This window comes from Chiloscyllium plagiosum, unplaced genomic scaffold (assembly GCF_037043375.1).
Source record: "Chiloscyllium plagiosum isolate Xiang-an unplaced genomic scaffold, Cpla_swu_hap1 HiC_scaffold_34, whole genome shotgun sequence".
Classification (NCBI taxonomy): domain Eukaryota; kingdom Metazoa; phylum Chordata; class Chondrichthyes; order Orectolobiformes; family Hemiscylliidae; genus Chiloscyllium; species Chiloscyllium plagiosum.
The window spans coordinates 29765882-29792583 of record NW_028270172.1 but is presented as its reverse complement, the minus strand read 5'-3'; the positions used below and the strand labels follow the sequence as shown (position 1 = coordinate 29792583).

At 41.8% G+C, this 26702-nt stretch overlaps 1 protein-coding gene across 11 annotated transcripts in view; it reads left to right on the top strand.

The window, feature by feature from the left end:
• Positions 1–26702, top strand: part of LOC122564410 (catenin delta-2-like) — a 1213649-nt gene that overhangs the window by 1023817 nt on the left and 163130 nt on the right. For all 11 annotated transcript variants that reach the window (XM_043719230.2, XM_043719228.2, XM_087978581.1 and 8 more), the window contains one exon: positions 13950–14163. In XM_043719230.2, the coding sequence (XP_043575165.1) occupies positions 13950–14163 (214 nt within the window). The remainder of the gene's footprint in view (positions 1–13949; positions 14164–26702) is intronic.

The window sequence follows — 26702 nt, the reverse complement described above, 5'->3', positions numbered from 1 at the left end:
TAGTGGAATATGAGAAATCTGTAGCACTCTTCCCTTAATTTAACACCAATAAACTGACATCATCATTTTTGGCTCCCAGCAAAACGTTTGCATATTAACTCTGGTTACATCCATCTTTAACCCTTATCTAATCCTGTGACCCTTGGATAATATTATCTTCTTTCTCCAGTGTGAACATTCACAATTTTTTTAACTGCTCCTTGTGGCCCAAGAGCTTAAAAATAATGGATTGGAACTTATGATAGTGCCTTAGGACAGCTTAAACTACTTACAGGATTGCAGTGGCATAGTGGTAATGTTACTGGACTAGTAATCCTGATGTTGGGCTAAAGCATGGGTTCATATCTCATCAGGACAGCTGGTGGAGTTTAAATTCAATCTGAAATTGAAAACTAGTCTCAGTAATGGTGGCCATGAAACCACTATCAATTGTCATAAAAACATCTGGTTCACTGATGCCTTTTGGGGCAGATTTCTGCCATCCATACTTGGTCTGGCCTACTTGGTCCACATCATTGTGGTTGACTCTTAATTGCCCAATGAGATGCTTTAGCAAGCCTCTCAAATCAAGGGCAATTAGAAATGCACATTGCCTTGGCAGCAATGACCACCCAGGAAAAAGTACCACAGGTACATATGTAATCTTTGAATTTATGAGACAGAATGTTTAGGCAAAACGCAGGAGGTTAATTTTCTCACAGATAATACTTTAGTGGGATTGAAATCCATGCTGGGTTTCTGGAAGTAACAAACTGTGAATACAGGTACTCACACTGGTTGCTGGCCATGGTGCTGAATTTAGCAAGCAGTGTTGGTCCCTAACTACCTGCCAACATTTTTGATGTTTAAAGGAGTAAAGAGCAATTGTGAAAAAGGCTCATTGCGCTGTTCCCACCAGTACAAATCAGATGATGAGATAAGGGCACTTAGGCCAAAGTCAGGGGTCAGTTTACGCATACAATTTATGCAAACCTGTGGATTTGAGGATCAAAGGTCAGAGGTTGACTTTTACGGGAGATTGACAATTTCTTGAATGTGGAGAAAGTGAGGACTGCAGATGCTGGAGATTAGAGTCAAGGGTGTGATGCTGGAAAAGCACAAAAGGTCAGACAGCATCGGAGGAGCAGGAGAATCGACGTGTCGGGCAAAAGCTCTTCATCAGGAAGGGCTTTTGCCCGAAACGTTGACTCTCCTGCTGCACGGATGCTGCCTGACCTGCTGTGCTTTTCCTGCACCACACTCTCAATTTCTTGAATATACATGGCGAATTAGAAAAAAACTTCATAACCAACGAATTATTTCTGAAGTCTAGTCTCCTCTTGCTGTATAGGCAAAGACCACAGCCAATCTGAACATCAAGGTTCCACAAACAATATTGAGATGAATTACGAGCTGACATCAAGATAAATGGTTGTCCCACCTCATATTTGAAAAGTTCCTCTTTATTTTTGCCTGAACAGGTGCAAGGTTATAGTTTAACTCTCCTCTGAAGGATGGCACATCTGACTTCAAAGTCCTCTCTCAGCACTGCACTGAAAACTGCACTTATGATTAAGGCCTTTGAGAGGTCACCACAACCTGCTGATTCAGAGGCAGGAGCGCTACCAATGAATTAAGTGGACAGTTATCACTAGTGTGGGTTTATTATTAATATAACTAATCCCTTTGCTGCTATTCAATTTGAAAATGCTGCTAGGAAAAGATAGAGTGAATTAAACCATCCCAATGAGTAACAAAGCTTGAAAAGGTTGCTTATGGAGCAATCATTCCATCTCTGACCTTTGGTCTTTTGCAATATATCTTGCTGTAGAGTGTTTATGAATGGAGAATTTATCTTAACATGCCATAAGGCTGATACCATTTAGGATCAAGCAGGCTGATTCTTTCTCAGTCCACCCACCGCTTTAAATGGCCCTCTGTAAAGGTTAAAATCAACTAGGCCAAAGCAAGGATTGCAGATACTGCAGATTAGAGTCGAGAGTGTGGTGCTGGAAAAGCACAGCAGGTCAGGCAGCATCCCAGGAGCAGGACAGTTGATATTTCAGGTAAAAGCCATTCATCAGGAATGTGGCTGGGAGCTTTGGGGATGGAGAGAAAATTCGAGGGAGGTGGGGCCAAGGGGGAAGGTAGCCGAGAGTACAATAGGTAGATGGAGGTGGGAGTAAAGAAGATAGGTCGGAGGGGTGGGTGGAGCAGATAGGTGGGAAGGAAGATGGACAAGTTATGAGGGCTGGAAGGTTGGAACTGGGATAACGTAGGCGGAGGGGAAATGCGGAAACTGGTGAAATCCACATTGATGCCATGAGGTTGAAGGGTCCTGAGGTGGAGGGTGTGATTATGGAGGAGGCCCAAGACCTGCATGTCCTTGGCAGAGTGAGAGGGGAAGTTTAAGTGTTCGGCCACGGAGTGGTTGGGTCGGTTGGTGCGGGTGTCCCGGAGATGTTCTCTGAAGTGCTCTGCGTAGGCGTCCTGTCTCCCCAATGTAGAGGAGACCACATCGGGAGCAACGGATACAGTAAATGACATGTATTGAAGTGCAGGTGAAACTTTGATGGATGTGGAAGGCTCCTTTGGGGTCTTCGACAGAGGTGAGGAGGGAGGTGTGGGCGCAGGTTTTACAATTCCTGTGGTGGCTGGGGAAGGTGCCGGGAGGGGAGGGTGGGTTGTTGGGGGGCGTGGACCTGACGAGGAGTGAATGGTTTTTACGGAAAGCGGATAGGGGTGCCAAGGGAAACATATCTCAGGTCATGGGGTCCGTTTGTAGGTGGCGGAAATGGCGGAGGATGTTGCGATGTATATGGGGGTTGGTAGGTGTAAGGTGAGGACCGGGGAGGGATTCTGTCCTTGTTGCGGTTGGAGGGATGGGCTTCAAGGGCAGAGGTGTGGGAAATGGATGAGATGCGCTGGAGGGCATCATCAACCATGTGAGAGGGGAAATTGCAGTCTTTGAAGAAGGAGGCCATCTGGTGTGTTTTGTGGTGGAACCAGTCCTCCTGGGAGCAGATGCCATGGAGGCAGAGGAATTGGGAATAAGGGATAGCATTTTTGCAGGAGGCAGGATGGGAGGAGGTGTAGTCCAGGTAACTGTGGGAGTTGGTGGGTTTGTAGAAAATGTCAGTGTTGAGTCGGTCACTGTTGATGGGGGTGGAGAGGTCCAGGAAGGGGAGGGAGAACTCTGTTGATTTCCTGCTCAGTACTGGTCCTCCTGTGACTTGTCTGGAATTTTAGACAAACCCACAAATCAAAGTCCCAGTACAGTGGTTGACGGAACCTTACATAAACAGCTACAGTTCAAGCAGCTGAAAATCTCCCTCAGTGCAAACTATCCTATAATTTGACTGAAACTTAGAATCACCCACACAACTAGTTGTTACGGGTACTGATTGTAGACTTGCATCTACAGATCACTAGTTTCCACCCTTCTGACTGCAGTAACCAGGCTTTGTTCTCCTTTTATGATGATATCGGTATTCACAATATCATAAATAAATCTCTCTGCAGTCATCCTGCTGATTTTCCAATATTTAACATCCATTTCATCTTTAGTTTAACCTTCATCTTTGCTTAGATAAGACTGTACAGACATAATGTTTTTCCATAACAGAAAAGAATGCAATCCTTACCACACGGTGGGCTCTCCAGGTTTGATCTATGTGAAAAAGCGTTGCAGTGTTTAAGGTACGTAGGGTGGTTGGGGGAAATCAAGTCTGATGTGGAGGTTGGGTGTCAAATCAGAGAGTGTTAGGCCCAAACAACAGCAATGTTAGATTGGGAAAGCCCTGTTGGCACTGGAAAGCGGGGATAGAGTCTCGACAGGACCAGACCAACAGGTTTTCAGGGCACTTCGGACTATGTTAGCCGGCTGGGGAAGGGGGTTAGGGTCCAGAGTAGGGGAAGGCAGGGAGCATAGCTGGCAGCAAGGGGATGGATGTCAGGTCAAATATGATGGTCAGTGGTGGTGGTAAAAGGGAGGGCTGCAAGGGGTCTGGGAGAGGTGTAGTCGTTATGTAAGTTACAAATTGGAGCCGTTTAAGACTTACTCAAGAGTTAGACGATGAACTTAATAGTCTGAGTTTTCCTTCATATGTTCATCAGAACATATCAAATGCTAAGATTTAAATGGAGAATTTCAGATGGTTCCAAATGTAGGAGAACTGCCCAACGGAAACTTTCATTTTTGTTACAATGGGGCTACCATGGCATTCCCATGTGTCACTCCCATCTCTGTAGAATAACGACTGTCAGGCTATCAGAAAATCTGGGCCAATGTTCCAGTCTTTTAATGAGCCAGAGTTCAGCTGTCTGTCACTTCCACAAGATCAAATCTAATCCTTTCATTTCCATATAGTTCACCTCTGTATGTTATGCTGAGGTTTGACTCATGCTGTGTCATATTTTAAGGTCATATCCATTGGTTGGAAGTTTTTAGATCTCATGATTTTACAGTTTGGGGAAGTGATGTCCTTCACCTACCAATATCAGCACCACAAAATGGCTGAGATTTTACTCTCAGCGCTGTAAGAGTACAATCATACCTTTCTGACTTGGATGTATTATCATCTTAAACATCAGCAGGCTAAGATAATGGGCCAATACTATGGGAACCTCAGGGACTGCACTAGTTCAAGAAGAGGGTCTCCTTCTCCATAGCAACTTGGCATAGGTGATTTAAATGCTACCTACGCAAACAATCCTGCATCCAAGAATGGATTTTAGGAGGAAATAGTAGGAAAAACTGAATCAATACAACTAGCCTGTTCACAACTCACCCATCAGGGCTGTCTCATTTGAAGTCGAAAAGTGTGGCGCTGGAAAAGCACAGCAGGTCAGGCAGCATCTGAGGAGCAGGAGAATCAATGTTTCAGGCATAAGCTCATCATCAACAGTGCAACTCCCCAATATACTGGAACGTCAGCCTTGATTATGTCCTCAAGTCACTAGAATGAGCTTGAATTTATTCCCATCTGACATGGAAATGAGAGTTCTCCCTGTTGAGGTACAGCTGACACTACATACAGGCTGGATTTTCAGGGAAAAATGTTGGGAGTGGAGTTGGGGTGTGTCTAGGGCTGGCAGAGTGACCGTGCTGTGACAGGTACAGACAACTCCTTCCCTGAAACCATTCCTGGTGAAGAGCTTATGGCCCAGGGAGAATTGATGTTTTGCTCATAAGCTCTTCAACCGGAAAGGTTTAAGGGAAGATGTTGTCTGTACACCCCAATAAATCCATATACACCACATCAGTCGCTTTACACTCAGCTACCTGTTTGGTCACCATCTCAAAGAACTCAATAAAGTTTGTGAGGCACGACCTAACCTTCACAAAACTTATTAACTAGTCCTAATCAAGTTATTCCTCTCTAAATAATTATAAATCCTACATTACTGGTCTGTAATTACCAGGGTTGTCTCTACTCCCCTTCTTGAACAAGGGGACAACATTTGCTATCCTGCAGTCTTCTGGCACTATTCCTGTAGGCAATGATGACATAAAGAGCAAAGCCAAAGGCTCTGCAACCTCCTCCCTAGCTTCCCAGGGAATCCTAGGATAAATCCCATCCAGCCCAGGGGACATATATACATTTATACTTTACAGAATTGCAAACACCTCCTTTTTGTGGACCTCAATCCTGTGTAGTCTAGAACCCTGTATCTTAGTATTGTCCTCGACAACATTGTTTTTTTCTAGTGTGAATACTGATGAAAAATATTCATTTAGTGCTTCCCTTATCTCCTCGGACTCCATGCACAACTTGCTACTAAAATCCTTGATTGGCCCTAATCTTTCTCTAGTTGTTCTTTTATTCCTGATATATCTGTAGAAAGCTTTAGGCTTTTCCTTGATCCTATCTGCCAATGACTTCTCATGTCCCCTCCTGGCTCTTCTTAGTTCCTCTCTTTAGGTCTTTCCTGGCTAAATTGGAACTCTCAAGCGCCCTAACTGAGTCTCCATCTCTTATCTTAACATAAGCCTCCAGGGTGGAGAGATAAATGGGAGGAAGGGGGGTGGGGCTGGGGAGAAGCTAGATAAGAATGATCTTTGTAGAGAGAGGAGGAGAACATCTTCAAGGTAGGCATCCTTGCAAGAGGAGTCGCAGTAAGGTTAAAATCAACTAGGCAAAAGTGAGGAGCTTTTGGTGTTCTAAATAGCTGGGATCAAACAAAAACAAAAAATAACTTGTTTTCCTTTAGCACCTTTTATATCCTCCGGATGTCCCAAACTACTTTGCAACTGATGAAGTACTTTTAAATTGTAGTCATAGTTTTTAACATCTGTGTCTCTTGGTTTAAATTGAGATAAATACACCAGGGAGACCTCTCCTAGTCATCTTCAAAATAGTAGAATGAAATCTTTTTGTGTTCATCTGACCTCTGTTTAATCTCTCATACAAAATTCCAACGTAATGTAATGTGATGTTCTCGACTGTCAGCCTAGGTTTTGGGCTCATGGTGCTGGATGCACTCCTGAATCTGCCTGACTCAGAGGCAGTTTAGCCTTAATTGCCTGTGAATAATCTGATTTTTAGGTTTGTTTATCAGCGGTTTTTGAAAATGAAGCCGCTTCTAAAACATTTTCACACTTACAGAGACAGGGAGGGGAGACACCCCAGAAGTTCTCTGGCCATGTCCTTTTCATAGATATGTCAGAATCCAGATATTCCAGACACGGGAAATGCCTCTGATTGTCATACTGCAGCAACGGGCCATAGCTAGAAGTGTTATGGAATGAAGAGTTTATCTCCCAGGAGGAAAGATTGCAGGTGCATTACATATGCCAAATTTCTTCTACTTTCTTTGATCACTTTTATTTTATGAGTTCTATCAAAGATGGATTTTAAAAAAGGCTGTTGAGATGGTTCCTCAAAGATCTGCTAGTGCAATGCTGTTTCCAATTCTTAAAGGAGCCTTGCTGCAGAGAGAATTCCAACAGTATTCCACCAAATGAGGCCCAAAACTGAATGATTCACCTTTTCTTTAGTCCTGTGGATTCCCTAATTCAGCCAATGAGTGTCCTAGACTTATAGTCCTTAGGGTTTTAGATAAGCTTTAGATGTGCAGAGTAGGGACTTGGATGAATATTTCCATTACCAGCCCATTTCTAACTTTTTCCACTAAAGCTTTTCTTTTAACGAATGCACAGGAATATTAATAACAGCTTATGTTCTCAATCATACATTTACTGTGAAGAAATATCACAGGCTGTTGCCATCCTCTTCCCAACTAGTTCTCACTGTGGTGAAACATGCTGACTCACAGCACTAGGGTCCTGGGTTTGATTCCACCCTCAGACGACTGTATGTGTGGAGTTTGCACAGTCTCCCGGTGTGTGTGTGGGTTTCCTCCAGGTGCTCCAGTTTTCTCTCACAGTCGAAAAAATGTGCAGGCTAGGTCGATTGGCCATGCTAAATTGCTCCTGGTGTGCAGGGTTGTGCAGGTTTGGTGGGTTAGCCATGGGGAATGCAGGCTAACAGGGATAGTGTCTGGGTTTGTGTCTGGGTGGGATGTTCTTCGGAGAGTCATGTGGACCTGAACAGCCTGCTTCCACACAGTAGTGACCCTATGACTTGTGGTGGGGTGGGACAAAGCTTGGGCTGTGTCTGGTCATTGAATCAACTTTTATTTGTTATACCAGTGATTGAAATGCTGGTCAATGATACCAAAGACGTAATCATAGTCCGAAACAGAAGTGAGTGCCCAGCAGAAAAAGTTTATTGTGATGGTTTGGAGGGGTGAGCTATGATGGGTGAGGGATCATCTAAGGAAATAACAGTTTACAAATGTTATCCTGTGTTTTTCCACCGGGATCAACCCCAAAGTCCTTTTTATGGTTTAATCCCCATTCCAAGTGATGGCTTTCCCATGTGACTGCTGCCCTTGTCTTTCTAGCTAATATAGATCACACTTTGGACTGAGCTTTTGGAGGAGCTTGGTTCTAGTGCTTCTTGTAGATTGTACTCACTGTTGCCATTGTGTTTCAGTGGCGGAGCGAGTGAAGTTGAAGATACTGGATGGGGTACTAATCAGGTAGCCTATGTTGTCCTGGATTGCATCATGCTTCATTAGTGTTGTTGGAGCTGCACTCATCCAAGCAAATTAAGAGTATCACATCATACCCCTTTTTTGTGCCTTGTAAATCATGCACAAACATTGGGGAGATGGAAAGTGAATTACATGCCCCAACAGAATTCCATGCCCCAACTTGCTGTTTTAGCTACAGTGATTCGATGGCTTGTTTCTGGTTATTGGTAACTGGCAGAGTGCCGTTATGGAGGATTCAGTAATGGTAAAATCATTGAGTGTTAAAGGGACATGGTTAGCTTCACTTTTGTTGGAAATTATCATTGCCAGGCACTTGTGTGGCATGAATGTTATTTGCCACATTTGAATGTTGCTTGGCACTGAGGTTTGATCCAGGTCTTGCTACACATGCACATGAACTGCTTTCTTATTAGAGATTACAAAAATGGTGCTGAACATTGTGCAATCATCGGCAAATTTCCCTAGTTCTGACTTTTATAATAGCGGGAAACGCATTGATGAAGCAGCTGAAAATGGCTAATCTAAGACAGGGATTAGCTTTCTGCTAGTTGGAGTCATATGTAGGAGGCAAAAGACCATCCTGGAGACTCTTTTGGTCACAGAAATGCCTACCTTTTGTGGTCCCAGGAACTTCTTGACTATAGAGTTCCCTATTACTCCTACTCTACTGCACTTTGACCCTCCCTACTGTACAACAGAGCCGCTGTCACCACTCTGATTGCTGCTGTCTCCATCCTCTGATCAATTAAACCCCCCCCCCCCAACAGTATCCAAGTGGTATACTTGTTAGGGAGGGGGATAACTATAGGTGACTCCTGCACTATCTACCTGCCCCCTTGTAGCAGACATCCACCCACCAATCTGAACCTTGGTTGTGACCATGTCTCCAAAACATCTGTCTGTGATGCTTTATGCCTTCTGTATGTCAATAGGTGTGTCCAACTGTCGCTCTAACCAATCCATGCAGGTCAAGGATGATCCTGTGTGTGTTCAGAACATTATCAAAAGAGAGGGCAAGCAGCTGGAGGTGATGGTACACATTGTCACTCTTCCTGCCTATGACATTAGTACCAAAGTCCTGCAAAGGGCGTTCAGGAAGTCAGATAGTAAGTTGAAAAGCAGAACATCGAGAGTTGTCATCTTGAGGTTGCTTCTGGTACCACATGCCAATGAGGCTAGGAATAGAAAGATAGTATAGTAATGTACATGACTAAAGAGCTGGTGTAGAGAGGGAGGACTTCAGATATGTGGATCATTCAATGCCTTCCAGAGCATTTGGGACCTGGACATGAAAGATGGGTTTTACCTAAACTGGAAAAGCACTAGCAGGGAGGTTTGTTCGAGTCACTCAGGAGGATTTAACCTAGTGTGGCAGGGAGATGGGAACCAGACCAGTCAGTCAGCAAGTGAAGTGACTGAGATGGAGTTAGAGTCTAAGGCTATTAAGGCTAAGAGGAAGAACAGACAGGGAGAGGTGACTGAACTGAGGCTGGCGTTCTGAAGAGTATTTCTTTAAACATAAAGAATAAGGCAGATGAACTTAGAGCTTGGATTTGCACATATAACTATGACGTTGTAGCAATTACAGAGATGTTGTTGAGAGAGAGAGGCAATACTGGCAGCCTACTGTTCCAGGATTTAGATGTCAGACATGATAGAGAGGGATGTAAAAGAGGTGGGGGAATTGTGTTACTGATTAGGGAGAACATCACAGTTGTACAGAGCAAGGACCTTTTGGAGGGCTCATCCAACAAGGCCATATAGGTAGAGCTCAGGAGTAGCAAGGGTAAAGTCACTTTGATAGACATATGCTATGGGCTCCCAACTGCCAGGAGGAGTTAAAGGAACAGATATGTGGACAGATTATGGCAAAATGTGAAAATAACAGGGTTGTTGTGGTGGGAGATTTTAATTTCCCCTACATTTACTGGGACTCCCTTAGTGCCAGAAGCTTAAATGGGAGGCAGGGATGGAATTTGTAGGTGTGTCCAGGAGAGTCTCTTGAAGCAATATGTAAACCGTCTAACAATAAGTGGGCCATATTAAACTTGTTATGGGGGAATAAACCCAGCCAGGTGATTGAGATTTCAGTGGGGGAGCATTCTAGGAACAGTAATCATAACTCCATGAGTTTTAAGGTTGTTATGGATAAGAATAAGAGTCGTCCTCAGGTGAAAGTACTAAATTAGGGGAAGGCTGACTACAACAGTCAGGTAAGTAGGTAGGAGGGTGGGCTGTTTGAGGGTGAATATCTATCATGTGATAATATTTTAAAGGCCAGTTGATTAAAGTTCAGGACCTGCATATTCCTGTGAAAATGAAAGATAAAGATGGCAAGATATGGGAATCTTGGATGACAAGAGAAATTGTGCGCTTACTCAAAAAAAAAGAGGCATATGTACAGTTTAGGAAAATTAAGACAGAGGAAGAATATGAAAGTAAGAAAAACTTGAACAAGGAATTAGAAGAGCTTAAAGAGGTCATGAAATGTCCTTGGTAAACAGGATTAAGGCAAATCTCAAGGCATTTTATACATTTATAAGGAGCAGGAGGGTTACTGGGGAAAAGCTAAGTTCACTCAAGGATAAAAGAAAGAATTTATGTGTGGAGCTGGAGGAAGTGGGTGAGGTCCTTACCAATATTCACAAAGGAGAAGGATATGGTGATTTTAGAGAGGGGTATGTTATTATTCTAGGGTATTTTGATCGAAAAAAGGAAGTGTTAGGTTTTTGAAAAACATTAAGTTAGACAAGTCTCCAGGACCCAATGGGATCTATTCCAGAATACTGAGGCAGGCAAAGGAGAAATTTATATCTTCTCTTTAAGTATTCTGTTTAGTCACAAGAGAAGACCCAGAGGACTGGAGAATAGCCAATGTTGTTCAATTGTTGAAGAAGGGCAACAGGGATTATCTGGGAAATAACAGGCAAGTAAGCCTGACATTTGTAGTAGGGATAATTATTGGAGAAAATTCTTAGGGACAGGATTTGCTCACATTTGGAAAAATATGGACTTTTTAGCTATAGTCAGAATGGTTTTGTATAGGGAAAATTGTGTAACAAACTTGATAGAGTTTGTTGAGAAAGTGACAAAGATGATTGATGAGAGCAGTGTGGTAGATGGTGTCTTTATGGACTTTAGCAAGGTCTCTGATGGAAGGCTGATAAAGAAGGTGAAGTCACGTAGGATCTGCAGTGCGCTGGTAAAGTGGATATAGATCTGCTTAGTTATAGAAGACAGCGAATAGCAGTGGAAGGAAGTTTTTCTAACTGGAGATCTGTGGTCAGTGGAGTCTGCAGGGATCAATGCTGGGACCCCTATTTGTAAAATACATAAATGATTTGGAGGAGAGTATTGATGGTCTGATTAATAATTTTGTGGATGACAAAAAGATTGGGAGCTGTAGATCATGAGGAGGATTGCCAGAGGATACAGCATAGATTGGCTAGAGACTTGGGCGGAGAAATGGCTGATGTAATTTAACCTGAACAAATGTGAGGTGATGTGTTTTGGAAGATCGAATGCAGGAGGGGAGTATACAGTAAATAGCAGAAACCTTGGAAGCATTAGCATACAGACAGATCTAGGCATATAGGTTCACAACACATGTGGAAAAAGTTGGTCAAGAGGCAATTGGCATGCTTACCTTCATCAGTCGGCAAAAATTGGCAAGTGATTTGGAGCTGTATAGAATTTTAGTTATGCCACATTTAGAATATTGTGTACAATTCTGGTCACCACACTACCAGCAGGATCATAGAATCCCGACAGCGTGGAAGCTGGCCATTCAGCCTATCGAGTCCACACTGACCCTCTGAAGAGCATCCAATCCAGACCCATCTCCCTCCCTATCCCTGCAAACCTGCATTTCCCATGGCTAATCCACCTTGCCTGCTTATCCCTGGATACTATGGGCTATTTAGCATGGCCAACCTACCTAACCTGTGCAGCTTCGGATTATGGGAGGAAACTAGAGCACCCGGAGGAAAGCCGCGCAGACACGGGGAGAATTTGTAAACACCAAACAGACGGTCGCCAAGGGTGGAATCAAATCTGGTCCCTGGTGCTATAAGGCAGCAGTGCTAAACACTGAGCCACCGTGCCACCTCTATTGGTAAGGAGGACTTTGCAGTGTTGATGGGACTGTTTGCCATTGTCATTTCTGGTGCCATTTGGTCATTCTTTAGGCTTTGCAGTAGTCTGATATAATGGAGTGGCTTGCTAGGCAGTGAAGAACCAATCACAGCGGTCTGGAGTGTCTTGTAGGTTAGATCAGGTAAGAATGCCAGATTTCCATCCCTAAAGTCCATTAATGAATCAAATGGGATTTACAATGGGTCACCATTAGGTCATCTTTTAATTCCAGATTTTATTGAATTCTAATTTTACCATCTGTCAAGGTGGGATTTGAACCTTTGTCCCCAGAACATTAGCCTGGATTCCATAGTACTAATCTGGTAACATTGCCACGATGGCACCTCCTTCCATCTGTAAGTCAAATGACACACTTATGCTGAAGGCAGGAGTTCAAAGTGCACTGTTGGCTAGTAGAACGTCCCAGAAAGAAGGAAAGCAGAGTTAATCACTTGGGCTGTGCTTTACCTATTGAACTCTGTGATAGGATGCTAATATGCTTGAGTGAGGACAAGTGTCTTTAGTCATAAAATTATGACTGAAGCCAGTAATACTGGTGGGAAAAATACACTGAACAACTGAGAGTTGAGAACAATCATTAATTGTGGGAAATCTGATTTTTTTAAAACAAATCTTTCCTCTCAGAATATAGGAGGATGAAATCAAAAGAGTTTCAAAGGCTTGTGATAGTGACACCTCCTCATTGGTGCTATTTTCCTTGTATAAACACAGTAAGATCCACATACTAGGGCATCTTGATGATACTTCCTTCTTACATGGCCTAGTCTATAGTAGACTAAAAGCAAATATTGTGTATAATGTTCTACATCATCAAGTTCTGCCTTGAGACATCGCATATGGTGACAGCAGATTATGGGTAGAACAACCCATTAATACAACTTCATGATATTGCAATAGAAGTCCAGGCTCTTTTGTGCAGTAGACCCTATAGTATGCAATGTGGTCATAAAGTGAGAGGCACCTGTATATGTTCGGATACCTTGCCTTTTTTAATATTTGAGACAAATGAATTAAGACAAAGAATCTGTTTTCCAAGGTTTGTGTAAAGGTTTGTAGCTCAGGTGCCAGTTCCAGTTGTTGTGGGTATGCTGGCCAAGATGGGAATTTGGTTTGCAGATGTTTTGTCCCCTTTCTAGGGACATTCTCAGTGTTGTAGAGCCTCCTGTGAAGTGCTGTTGTACTGTGTCAGTTGGGTCCCAATACCCATCATGTGCAGGACAAACATGGTGTACAAGACTTCGTGCAGAGTCTGCACAGAACACTACATAGGACAAACAGGCAGACAACTAGCCATCTGCATTCATGAACATCAACTAGCCACTAAACACCACAGCCAGATATCCTTAGTATCTATACACACAGACGATAAGGACCACAAATTTGACAGGACAACGCAACAATAATAGGACAATGCAGACGGAGGATAGCCAGAGAGTTCCTAGCAGCTTGGCACTCATCCACAGGCCACATCAACAAACACATTGACCTAGATGCTATATACTGACCACTGCAACGAGCAACTGGAACCAGCGGAACAAAATGAAACAAATTCCAACCGGCGCAGTACAACAGCATTTCACAGGAGGCTCCACAGCACAGAGGATGTCACCTAGAAAGGAGACGAAATGTGTGCAAATCAAATTCCCAGTTCAGCGAACGTACCTAAAACAATCTGTTATTCTTTAGGCATTTGATTATTACTATGGTTCATTTAATGGATTAATTATTCACTCTTTTACATTCTAATCTTGTAGATAAGAAGACAAGGTGGAATCCAGTTGCTGGTTGATCTGTTAGACCATCGAATGCAAGAAGTGCATCGCAGTGCCTGTGGAGCCCTTAGAAACCTGGTATATGGGAAGGCAAATGACGACAACAAAATTGCTTTGAAAAACTGTGGTGGAATTCCAGCACTGGTACGACTGCTTCGGAAGACCCCTGATGTGGAGATCAGGGAGCTAGTTACAGGTATGACTCTATCTTTTCTGCACTTGCTAGCTGCAGTATTTTTGAACCCTTGTTTCCATTGTTTGAATGAGTTGAGTTACCACATCAAGATCAAGATAAAACCAACTTGGATTTTCCATTACACTTGCTTCTCCCCTTTTAGATTGGACTTTAGTAATCCATCATGTGATAGATACCTTTGAGATTAATGCTGGGGTTATAACAAATGGAATCAATGAATCACCAGTGGGAACAATGAGAGTAGTCTCCTTGGTCAGACCCTATCTGTTAAATTCTGAGCATATCAGGAAGAATGTTGTGCCGCTGGGTAAGGCAAGAGCACAAAATTCACCAGAATGATACAAGAGCTGAAAGGGTTTATTCGCTAGGACATTTTTACACGATGCTTTTCTTGCATATAAGAAACTTGGAAAGCTTAAAGGGTGATTTGAGTGGAAATTAATGAAGTAAGATAAACGTACATAAATAGGGTAGATACGCATGGTCTATTTGTGAGGGTAGTACAAAAGAAGCCAGCATGACCTTAAAGTTAGAGCTAGGCCATTCTGAAATAAAATTAGGAAGCACTTCTGAGCAGTGGAAATCTAGAATTCTTTCTCCCAAACAGCTGCTGCTATTAGACACTTGGATCTTTCGAGGTTGACATTGATAGACTTTTAAGAAGAAAAACAGCAGATCGGGCAGCAACTGCAAAGACAGAAACAGGGTTAACATCATGTGTCAAACTGAGACATTAACTCAGCAAACTGAGACATTCACTCTGTTTTTCACCACAGATACTGCCTGATCTGTCAACTATTTCCAACATTTTTCAGTTTATATTGCAGATTTCAACTATTTTGTATTTCTATTAATAGATCTTTGTTGAGGCTAAGGATTTCTAGGGGATGGTGAGTTTAAAGTACAAATCACCTCTGATCAAATTGAATGATAGAGCAGGCTGCAAGTGTTGATTGTTTACTCCTGTTCCAATGATTTCAATTTAAGGTAATCACAAAAGTAATTGAAGTGGAAGTAGACAAATATGACTTTACACCTATAATGTCAGCAATGTGGAATTTTGTAGCATCAACTATTGAAACAAACACATAAAACATTGAAAGTGAATGTTAAAAAGTGAGGTTTTGGTTAGCGTCAGATGAGTGGTTTAAGTCATATGAAGGAAAGTACATTAATATACTTCTTTTGATTAGCTGAAAGCAAAAGTGCCAACCAGATTTAACAATTTTTTGATCGTGTTTCCAACAAAAGATAAGACTGTGAGAGAATTCATCCTTTGGCAATGGTAACCATTTCATCAATATTAGTAGTGTCAGATTTGCTAGACCACATTATGATGAAAACTGGAGGAAATGCAATAAGAGGTGAAACATAAGGCTTCAGCATGAAATACCTCCATGAGTAATATCTAGTTATTTGCTGGCAAGGGATAGTTTTGTGCTTCAGTCTGCACTTCATGCAAACTGTTATGCTATCTATAGCACCTTTAATCTGTTAGGCAAGTATAATTAGACACTATCAAACCTCCAGGGAAGGTGCCGTGCAACTGTGATTTGTGTTCATTGACGAGGTATCCCACAGAGTGACAGACTTAATAATATGACCATGCTAGTCATGATATATTTACTCATTTCTTTCTTTTGCTGTCAAAGCATGTAGCCTCAGGGAGCTGTTTGTGCAGTTTTGATGAATAAGATAACAACATAGCCAGAATGTGTATCGGTCTATGTTAACTTGACAGAAGTTTATAATTCCCCACAGTTAATGACAATCAGCGCTCATTATTGTGAAACTAGAACATATTGACCTTTTCTTTGGCATCACAAGTACTTTATGCCTCACATTACTGTTTTGCATCACTTTGCATTTGTTACGAGATCACCGGGATGAGGGTGTTGCATAATTGGCTTCAGTACCATCCTTCAAGGACATTTGCATCTCTTCAAGCATTTTCAAAATGGGTCTTTGTTGTTTTTGTTTTGTTTGTTGCCAGCACCTAGTGCCATCCCTAATGGCACTGGAGAAGATAGTGGTCAGCTGCCTGTTGAACTGCTACAGTCCATGGGTTGTAAGGATACCCACAGTGCTACTAGGAGGAGAACTATAGGACTTGGACCAAGCAACAGTGAAGAATCGGTGATATAGTTTGAAGACAGGCTGACATGTGACATGGAAGGAACTCATAAGTATTGGTGATCCCATATATCTGCTGCCCATGTCTTTCCAGGTGGTAGATTTGAGGTTTGGAAGATGCTGTCAAAGGAACCTCAGTGAATCACTGTAGTCATCTTATTGATGATACATACAGCTGCTACTGTATACATCAGTGGTGAAGGGAATAAATGAAAAGGTGGTGGATGGGCTACTAATTAAGTGGGCTGCTCTGTCGTGATGGTGTCAAGCTTCTTGAGTTTGGCAAGAGCTGCACTCTGCTAGGCAAGTAACTCACCTCCCAATTCTCCGAAGGCTGCATTTACAAGGCAGATGTCAGGAGTGTGTTGGAATACTCTCCACTTGCCTGGAGACGTGCAGCTCCAAGAACTCTCAACAAGACTGACACTATCCAGGCCAAAGCAACACCCAACTGCAAACATGCACTCCCTCTACCACCAATTCCCAGCAGCATATTGTGTACTGTCTACAAGGTGCACTGCAGAAATTCAAAGTTCCTGAGACAGCACCTTCCAAACCTGTGCCCAATTACAATGAGAAGGCCAAGAGCAGCAGATGCATGGGAGTACCAACTCCTTCAAGTTCCCTCCAACCCACTCACCATCCTGACTTGGAAATATAATGCTATTCCTTCACTGGGTTAAAGTCCTGGCATTCTCTCCCTGAGGGCATACCTCCAGCATATGGACTCCAGCACTTCAATAAGAAAGCTCACATCCCTGTTCTCAAGGGCAACTGGGGATGAGCAATAAAAGCTAGCCTTGCCAGAGACACCCACATCCCACAAGTGAACAAAAAGAAGTGGGGTGTATCCCACTACACTCTTGACTTAGACTTTGTACAGGTAGATAGTTTTGGTGAGACTGGAGCTGAGTTTCTCACTGCAGAATTCCTAGCTACTGACTTGCTCGTGGACCCACTGAGTTTATATGGCTACTCCAGTTCAGTTTCTGGTTAATTGTAAATCCGAGAATAGTGGTAGTGAAGGATTAAGTAATAGTAATGCCAATGAACATCAAGGACTGATGGTTAGAGTCTGTTTCCTAGGAAATGGTCATTAGTTGGCACTTGTGTGGTACAAATGTTGGTTACCAAGCGTTGATGTTGTTCAAGTCTTGCTGCCGAGGGAAGGTGACATTACTCGAACAGCACAAAAATGCCATCTCAACAGAAGTTGAGATTGGATCAAAACTGTTTTGCAAGTGAAGCTTTTCAAGAATCATTTGACCACTAGATGTCATTTTCCAAAACTGAAACTTAAATCTCAGGAGATGTAGCTTGTAGCTTGGGGTGTGGATAACTATTCATGTGAGAAATGTGGTCTGATCGAAGAGGCAGTTGAGGAACCAAGAGGTCAAGGCCATCTGAATTGTGACCAATGGCAAGTACAGTAGGGCACTCTTCCTGAAGCCTAGCCCTTGGCAGTATTACACATTGATCACGCAATTCATTGGGAAGTCATGAGAAACTTTAAAACAAGATCAAATTCAGGACTGGAGCGGTTGAGGTCACAAAGTACAGTAATAGGATTTTCTTTGAGTGTAAGTCCAATGTGACAGGAATATTAACAGCAGCAGTATTTCTATAAAATTCCTTGAACCATGAAAGGTACCCCGGAGTATTTAATGGAGTGATGGGATAGGATGAATGTCCATCTAAGAACAAAAGGAACAATTGGGTTGTGTGTGTTACTGTGCAAGAGGCAAATTAAAATATAGAGTTTTAAAAGTAGGGGAAGAGTTGGGAATGCAATGAATTTGGAAATGATAATCAATGTTAAGAGTAATATTGTAAATATATAAAGGTTTAGTGTGATCTGATCAAGACTTTTAACATGTTAAAAGGTTCCAATAGAGTCATAGAGAAGTACAGCATGGAAACAGACCCATCAGTCCAACTTGTCCATGCCGGTCAAATATCCTAACCTATTCTGGTCCCATTTGGCCCTTCCAAACCCTTCCTATCCATAAAACCATCCAGATGCCCTTACAGTGGTGTAATTGTACCAGCCTCCATCATTTTGTCTGGCAGTTCATTCCATATACATACCACCCACTATCTGAAAAAGCTGCCCTTTAGGAACCTTTTAAATCTTTCTCCTCTCACCTTAAACCTATGCCTTCTAATTTTATACACCCCTACCCTAGGGAAAAGACCTTGACTATTCACCTATCCATGCCCCTCATGATATTATAAACCTCTATAAGGTACCCCCCAGCCTCCGATGCTCCAAAGAAAATAACCCAACCCTCCCTATAGTCTATCTGCTGCTCCACTTTCAAGGAACTATAAACCTGCACTCCAAGTTATCTTTGTTTGGCAACACTTCCCAGGACCCTACCATTAAATGTATAAGTTCAGCCCTGATTTGCCTTTCCAAAATCTAGCACTTCACATTTATCTAAATTATATTCCATCTGCCACTCCTCAGCCCATTGGCCCATCCAATCAAAGTCCCATTGTACTCTGAGATAATATTCTTTGCAACACTATCAATTTTGGTGTCACCTGCAAACTTACTAATCATACCTCCTGTATTCACATCCAAATAATTTATATAAATGGTGAAAAGCAGTGAACCGAACAGTGATCCTTGCAGGACACCGCTGGTCGCAGGCCTCCAGTCTGAAAAGCAACATTCCACTACCATCCTGTCTCTTACCTTTACATGAATTTTATATCCATATGGCTAATTCTCCCTATAATTCATGTGATGCAACCTTGATAACAAGTCTACTATGTGGACATTGTCAAACACCTTACTGAAGTCCACATAAACAATGTCCACATCTCTGCTTTCAATCCTCTTCATCACTTCTTCAAAAACTCAATCAAGTTAGAGATACAGTTTCCCACGCATAAAGCCATTGAACGATCCCTAATTCAGTCCTTGCCTTTCCAAATACATGTAAATCCTGACCCTCGGGATCCCCTCAAACAACTTGCCCACCACTAATGGCAGGCTCACTGGTCTAAAGTTCCCTGGATTTTCCTTACTACATTCCTTAATTAATGGCACCATATTTGCCAATCTCCAGAGTTCCAGCACTTCACCAGTGCCTGTTGATGATACAAATATCTCAGCAAGGGCCCAAGCAATCACTTACCTAGCTTCCCACAAAGTTCTAGGTATGCCTGATCTGGTCCTGGGAATTTATGCATGTTTATACATTTTAAGATGTCCAGCACCTCCTTCTGTGCAACATGGACACTTTACAAGATATCGCTATTTATTTCCCCAAGTTCTGTTTGGCTGAGCTTCTGATCATGCACCCTATAACATACATTATATAGCTTGGTGTCAAATTTGATTGATGTTGCTCCTGTGAAATGCCTTGGTGTTTTACTATCTTAGACTTGTCGTCTGAATGTGATAATTTGTTGTTAATGGGATGTTCTGTATCTGTGAAAGGGCTTGTACAGGAGGGTGAGGATATTAGTGCCAGTCCTCTGCAGCATAGGAAGGAGGTGGACTTGATGTTTAGTTCATAGTTTTTAGTCTGGGTAAAGACAAAGGTTGTATTGTTCTTAATTTGTTGAGATTTTTAACAAATACAATAATTTAATAATTTTTCAATTCTAAAACGTATTTTAAAAATACAGTCATTACTATTTATCTTAAAGGCACATCAGGAGGTTCAACAGATCTTTAGATATATCACATGAAGACATTGTGTAGGCTGCATATTTCAAATAAATGGAAGTGATTGAATATCCAACAGAGCCCCTTAATGGGTCATTAGAGATACAAAGCCTCAAAATGAAAAATGGCAGTGATTAGAGTTTTGGTCACGCAACAGGGTTTTTGACACAATAGTGATCAATATTACAGAAGAAAGCAAGATTGAGAACAGAGGATGGGAAAAGGTACACACCAAAACAAATAAAGAAGCATACAAGGTAATAAAAGTGCTTCATGGGAATCGTGAAATCTGTAATTTGAAGTGCATTGAAGCACAGTCTCAGATGTTGAATCGAGAGATTTAGCATGCACCAGACGAGGTCAGAGGGAATGGTAAGGCCCTGGTAAAGTGATATGGCAATATGGTAAAACAATACTTATCAAACCATTAAGGTTTATTCCTCACGTTTTGGACTCTGAGCAGCAGATACAAGTGAACAAGTCACCTTTTAGTTTAAACACACACATGTTTGGTGGTGAAGGGCTCATGGAACAGAATATACTAGATCAACAATTAGACAACTCTATCATATGCATGGTGGTCTTACACATGACAGAACTGTCACACCACAAACTACTGCACAGAATGGGTACTTGGGTGATGTTCTTGCTGAAGAGTTTAATAACTGAAAGAATCAAACAATTTTAGGACTTCATGTGGAAAAGTAATTGACAAGTTAAAATATTGGCTGTGTCATACCACACTGGGGTAATGCACTGGAAATCAAGCCCCACTAATCCTGGAGTTGTCACAAAAGTGAAAGATTTTATCAAAGCATGCGGAAGTCCCCAATTTACCTGTCATCCTAAATCCAGGTTGACAGAAAGCATGGACTAGGTTTCTGTACTTCAAAGAAAGCAAGGAGATTCTAACTACAAATGCACACGTGAAATGTTGACGTATAACTCTAATAGTTTAAACTCTAAGCCCCCCCCCCCACTTCTGAATCCATTCTACATAGACATATCGACAGCCAAAAAAACATTGGAGTTATAGGTTGAGGAAAAAAGGCAAGTGGCCCCTATCCACAGAATTTGCTGGGATGATCGTTTTGGTTATTATGACTTGGTGTTTTTCAATCTCTCATCTCCAGCTTCTTTTCACTTCCATGCAGGAGGCACAATTGGTTTGCAAATGTTAACTTACCTGCCTTATTGGTTAAAAGCAAGAACTCACAGAAACTAGGGAGGGAAAATAAACTGGCTTTTCTTCAGGCTTCAGGTATTTTCTACTGCAGTGAGACAAACCACCTCCCTTTGCAGAGTCTCCTGGCAATGCCTTTAACATTCACGAGTGACTCAGCTACCCAGGTACCAATCACACAGTTTTTGGCAGACAGATAGCCCATTGTCATCCATAACTGGTCACAGGTCCATAAAGCAATTAGCTATTTGTTGCTGGCTGAATCTCACTTTATTCATACCCCTATTGCTAGCCCATCTGCCACCAATCTCCCAAACTGCTCAAACTAAGCACTAGCGTAGGCACCACTTGCAATAAGTTTCAGTCATTTATTTTGACAACGTGCAGCACTTCTTCCACAATCCTTTGTTTTATAATAGTATTTTTTACCATTTCCATCCGCAATCAGCAAAACCAAAAAACCAAAAGTGCTGACTAAACCACTTTTACTGGTCTATTTGACAAACTCGTTAAATAATGCACATACCTCTGGTAGAAACCTCAAATTCCTAAAGATCTCATGATTTCTTGTTTAGTTTTAGGAACAGGGAATTATGTTAAAGTCTTCACTTTATTTGTCCTCAGCATCACTTGACCTTGTCTTGTGATATGTCTGGGATAAATTGTTCTTATTTGTATGAATTAAATTTTGCTAAATTAACCACTAAGACAGCCAACTTTAGCATGTTTCACAGGGGCGGCATGGTGGCTCAGTGGTTAGCACAGCTGCCTCACAGCACCAGGGTCCCAGGTTCAATTCTAGTCTCAGGTGACTGTCTGTGTGGAGTTTGCACATTCTCCCTGTGTCTGTGTGGGTTTCCTCCCAAAGTCCAAAGATGTGCAGGTCAGGTGAATTGGCCATGCTAAATTGTCCATAGTGTTAGGTGCATGGGTCTGGGTGGGTGACCTCTTCAGAGGGTTGGTGAGGACTTGGTGGACTGAAGGGCCTGTTTCCACACTGTAGGAAATCTAATCTAAAAAAAAAATTTTGTGTGCTGTTCCCACACAAAATAAGTTGCATAGCCCTCAGCTACAACTTGATTCATAAACCTCTGGAATATAACTGGGATGTTCTTTATTTGAAATGGCATCACTCAACATTATAGAACCTATTGGATGTAGCAAAACCAGGTACTTCTTTAGCCCTTGATCTTAATTGCATTTACCAGTATCCTTTCAATAGATCAATCTTTGAAAGGAATAAGGTACTGCCAGCACTATCAATATAGTACTCTAACTGTGGAATTGGGTATACATCTGTCTTTTTGACTGCACTTATTTTTCTATAATCTGTACTCGTTGATGTGTCTAGTTTAGGGACTAATACAAACTGGTGAGCTCCAGCTGCTTTGACTGATTTAATCAAGTGAATATTCTAGTAGGTGTTTAATCTGTTTCCACTTGAACTTCTTTTTCTGGGCTCAATCTGTAAGGAATCTGTTTCGGCGATCCTGTCTTTTCAAATCTACATGTATCCCTACAGATTACCTATTACTATCTAAGTAGTCTCATACAATCTCCGTCTTGTCCTTCCTCTAGGTATGAGAGCACAGCGTCTAATTGTCTCAGTTTTATGTTAGCTAATTGAGTTGTAAGAGATTTGCCTTGAGAACCGACTTACTACTCTCCTTCTACTTGCTGTTATTGTCTCTTTCACCTTCCAGTCTTACTATCTGACACACTTGCTCCAACTTATCCTCTTGCCTATGATAATACCTTTTAACATTTGTATCACATAACTGATTCTTCTTCCAATGATCTGGAGTATTTATTAGATAAGTCACTCTACTAACCTTCCTAAACATTTTGTATGGGGCCACTGAATTTCACTTTCAGGGATGTACCTTGCAGAGGTAACAATATCAATGCTTCATTTCCCATTTGAAACACTCATTGTTGAATTTTTATCTGGCCATTCTTTCATTTTTGCTTGTGAACCTTTCAAATTCTCTTGTGCTACTGTATATACTCTGGACACTTGGACACAATCTGACATTGGGATTCGTCTTTTTGATTCAAGAGCTTCTCACCAAATAATTTCACTGGATTTCTAATCTCATGACCATAAATCTATCCAAATCGACATTATCCATATATTCATTTGGGAAAACTGTGGTAGTAAACTGTAAGAAATGTAATCATTTGTCCCAGTCCCATGGCTGTATGTTTTGATCATGGTTTGGAGAGTCCAATGGTATCTTTCCAAAACTCCCAGTGTTTACAGGTGATACACAGTTAACATCATTGTTTTGTACCCAAACTGCTAATGATTTTCTGGAAAACACTGAGCAGAATGTCTCAATCTGTAGTCCATAATAAGTAAAACAAAAGTTGCATTAATGATTTCAGTTAAAAATCACACCAGGTTATAGTCCAACTGGTTTATTTGGAAGCAATACCTTCAGAGCGCTGCACTTTCTTCAGGTGGTTGTAAAGGAGCAGTGCTCCGAAAGCTAGTGCTTTCAAATAAACCTGTTGGACTCTAACCTGGTGCCGTGTGATTTTTTAGCTTTGTCCACCCCAGTCCAACAGCAGCACCTCCAAGTTTTAATGATTTCGTTCCTGATTGCCCTAACACCCTAGCTGTGATTGGCCTTAAAGGTTGAACTTTTAGGAATCAGGTTATCATATCCTTAATATACTGATGTCCTGCTTTTGTTTTTGGTAATAGTTCTAACAATACACAAGCACTCACCTGCATGTTTCTAAAAGTAAGAGATGCTGTTGCTGCTGCTGCCTCACACCACCAGGGACCTGGGTTCGATTCCCACTTTGGGGGACTGTCTGTGTGGAATTTGCACATTCCCCTTGTGTCTGCGTGGGTTTCCTCCAGGTGCTCCAGTTTCCTCCCACAATCCAAAGACGTGTTGGTCAAGTGAATTGGTCATGCTAAATTGCCCTTAGTGTTCGGTGCATTAGTCGAGGTAAATATAGGATAGGGGAACAGGTCTGGGTGGGTTACTGTTTGGAGGGTGGGTTGGGACTTGTTGGGCCTAATGGCCAGTTTCCACACTGTAGGGAATCTAATCTGTCCTGATTACATATTGAGGTTTTCCTACCACCTGACATGCATGTCATGTTTTACAGAACTGCACTTCATCTTGGCCATGTAAAATATCTGTTTACCTGATGCTTATATTTTTGATTTGCCTATATGTCAGCCATTGGAATTTCACATCTGACTTGAGATATCTTCTTACAATATCTTCTTACATGGTAGCACAATTTGATGAACAAACTCTATCATTCATCCACAAGACTGTGACCAATGGTGTTCAACAGGGATCGGTGCTGGTCCACTTTTGTTTGTCATTTATATAAATGATTTAAACGAGAATATAAAAGGCATAATTAGTAACTTTGTGGATGACAAAGATTGGTGGTATAGTAGACAGTGAAGAAGGTTGTCTAACATGACAAAGAGACCTTGATCAATTAGGTGAATGAGCTGGAAAGTGGCAGATGAAGTTTAGTTTGGATAAATGTGAAGTTTTACATTTTGTTAAAACAAACAAAGGCAGGACATGTGCAATTAAAAGCAGGGCATTGGGTAATGTTTTAGAAAAGAGAAACCTAGGGGTTCAGGTACATAATTCTTTGAAGTTTGCATCACGTATAGGTAGGGTAGTTAAAGTGTTTAGCATATTTGCCGTCATTGCTCAGATCTCTGGGTATAGGAATTAGGACGTCATATTGAGGTTGTACAGGACCTTCATGGGGTCTCTTCTACAGTACTGTGTCTGGCTCTGGTTGCCCTGGTATAGGAAGGACGTTATTAAAAGCTGGAGAGGGCTCAGGAGAGATTTACCAGGATATTGCTGGGAATAGAGGATTTGAGTTATAGAGAGAAGCTGGGACTTTCTTCACTGGAGCAAGGTGGTAGCGAAGTGACCTTATAAAGGGTATAAAATCATGAGGGGTATAGATAAGGTGAATAGCAGGTGTATTTTCTTTAGGGTGGGGAATTTCAAGACTAGGGGACATATTTTTAAGGTGAGAGGAGAAAGATTTTAAAAAGACATGAGAGGTAACTTTTTTTTTAAACACAGAATGGTTTATGTGTGCAATGAACTTCCAGAGGACGTGATAGATGCAGGTACAGTGTCGGAGAAACTCAGCCCAATGAATCAGAGACCACAAATGAGGATTGCGATGAAATTGACAAGTGGTTTATTAAACAAAGCAATATCACGAAAGAGAAATTGGCCAGGCTGACGCAGAACCGATTATCTGCAGAGATGGCCAGAATGTTGTTCCCAGAATGGAAGGTGCAGGCATGCTTTATAAGGTTACAACACAAAGGTGATCATTGTAAAGCAGTTACAGTGCAGTGGTGAAAATTGTAAAGTGATTAAAACAAGAATAAACTGAATGGAAATTAATCAAGCATCCAGCTGTAGCAATTCATTTGTAATTGACACAGGATATTCCAGCCATCTGTGAGTGTGTGAGAATGTCTTTTAGAGGATTCATCATTGTATTTCCCATCCGCATGAATGTGTAAATGTTCCTTCTCCTGGCATCCAGGTCTGTCCATTGTGTTCCTCCTATGAGCGAAGTCTGCCAGAGCCTCTCGGTCTGCCTCTTTATTTATGTGGTATCGGTTTCAATGGGAAATGAGCCTGCCCTAAGGGTACTGGGAATGCAGTGCTAATTGGGCTGGGAGCTTACTGTGAAGGCTGTTTGAGAAGTGTATACTCTGGTCTGGGAGTAGCTTGGCCATGTCTGGTTTCTATGTTAGCCTGTAAGGCCAAGTCTGGGCATTGTGGGTGTGTGCTGTGTGTTGGCGGGTTTGATCAGTGTTTCATAGGCCTGCTTCTGTGTTTTTTTAATGTGGTCATGCTGTGGGTGGGCAGGGTAGTAGATTTTTCTCCCACATACAATTACAACACTGAATGGACATTTAGATAAGTACATGAATAAGAAATATTTGGAGGGATATGGGCCAAGAGCAGGCAGGTGGAACTAGTTTAGCTTGGGATTATGATCAGCATGGACTGGTTTGATTGAACATAAGAACTAGGATCAGGAGTAGGCCATCCAGCCTCTTGATTAGCCCTACGAACATGGCTAATCTTTTCATGCACTCAGCTCTACTCACCCATGTTTTAACCATATCCCTTAATGCCTTTATTTTTAAAAAATGTATCTACCTTAGCTTTAAAAAACAATTACTGAAGTAGCATCAACTACTTCCCTGAGCAAGGAATTCTATAGATTAACAACCCTCTGGGTGAAGATGTTCCTTCTCTGTTCAGTTCTAATGGCTTCCTCTAATCTTGAGGCCATGTCCTCTTGTAGTCTCACCCACCAGTGGAAACATCCTATCTATTTTTATTTTAATCAATTCCCTTCATGATTTTATATGTTTCTATAAGATCCCCCCTCATTCGTCTGAATTCCAATGAATATAATCCCAATCTACTCAGCCAACCCACTTAACTCAATCGACCTAGTGAACCTCCTTTGCACCCCTTCCAGTGCCAGTACATCCTTTCTCAA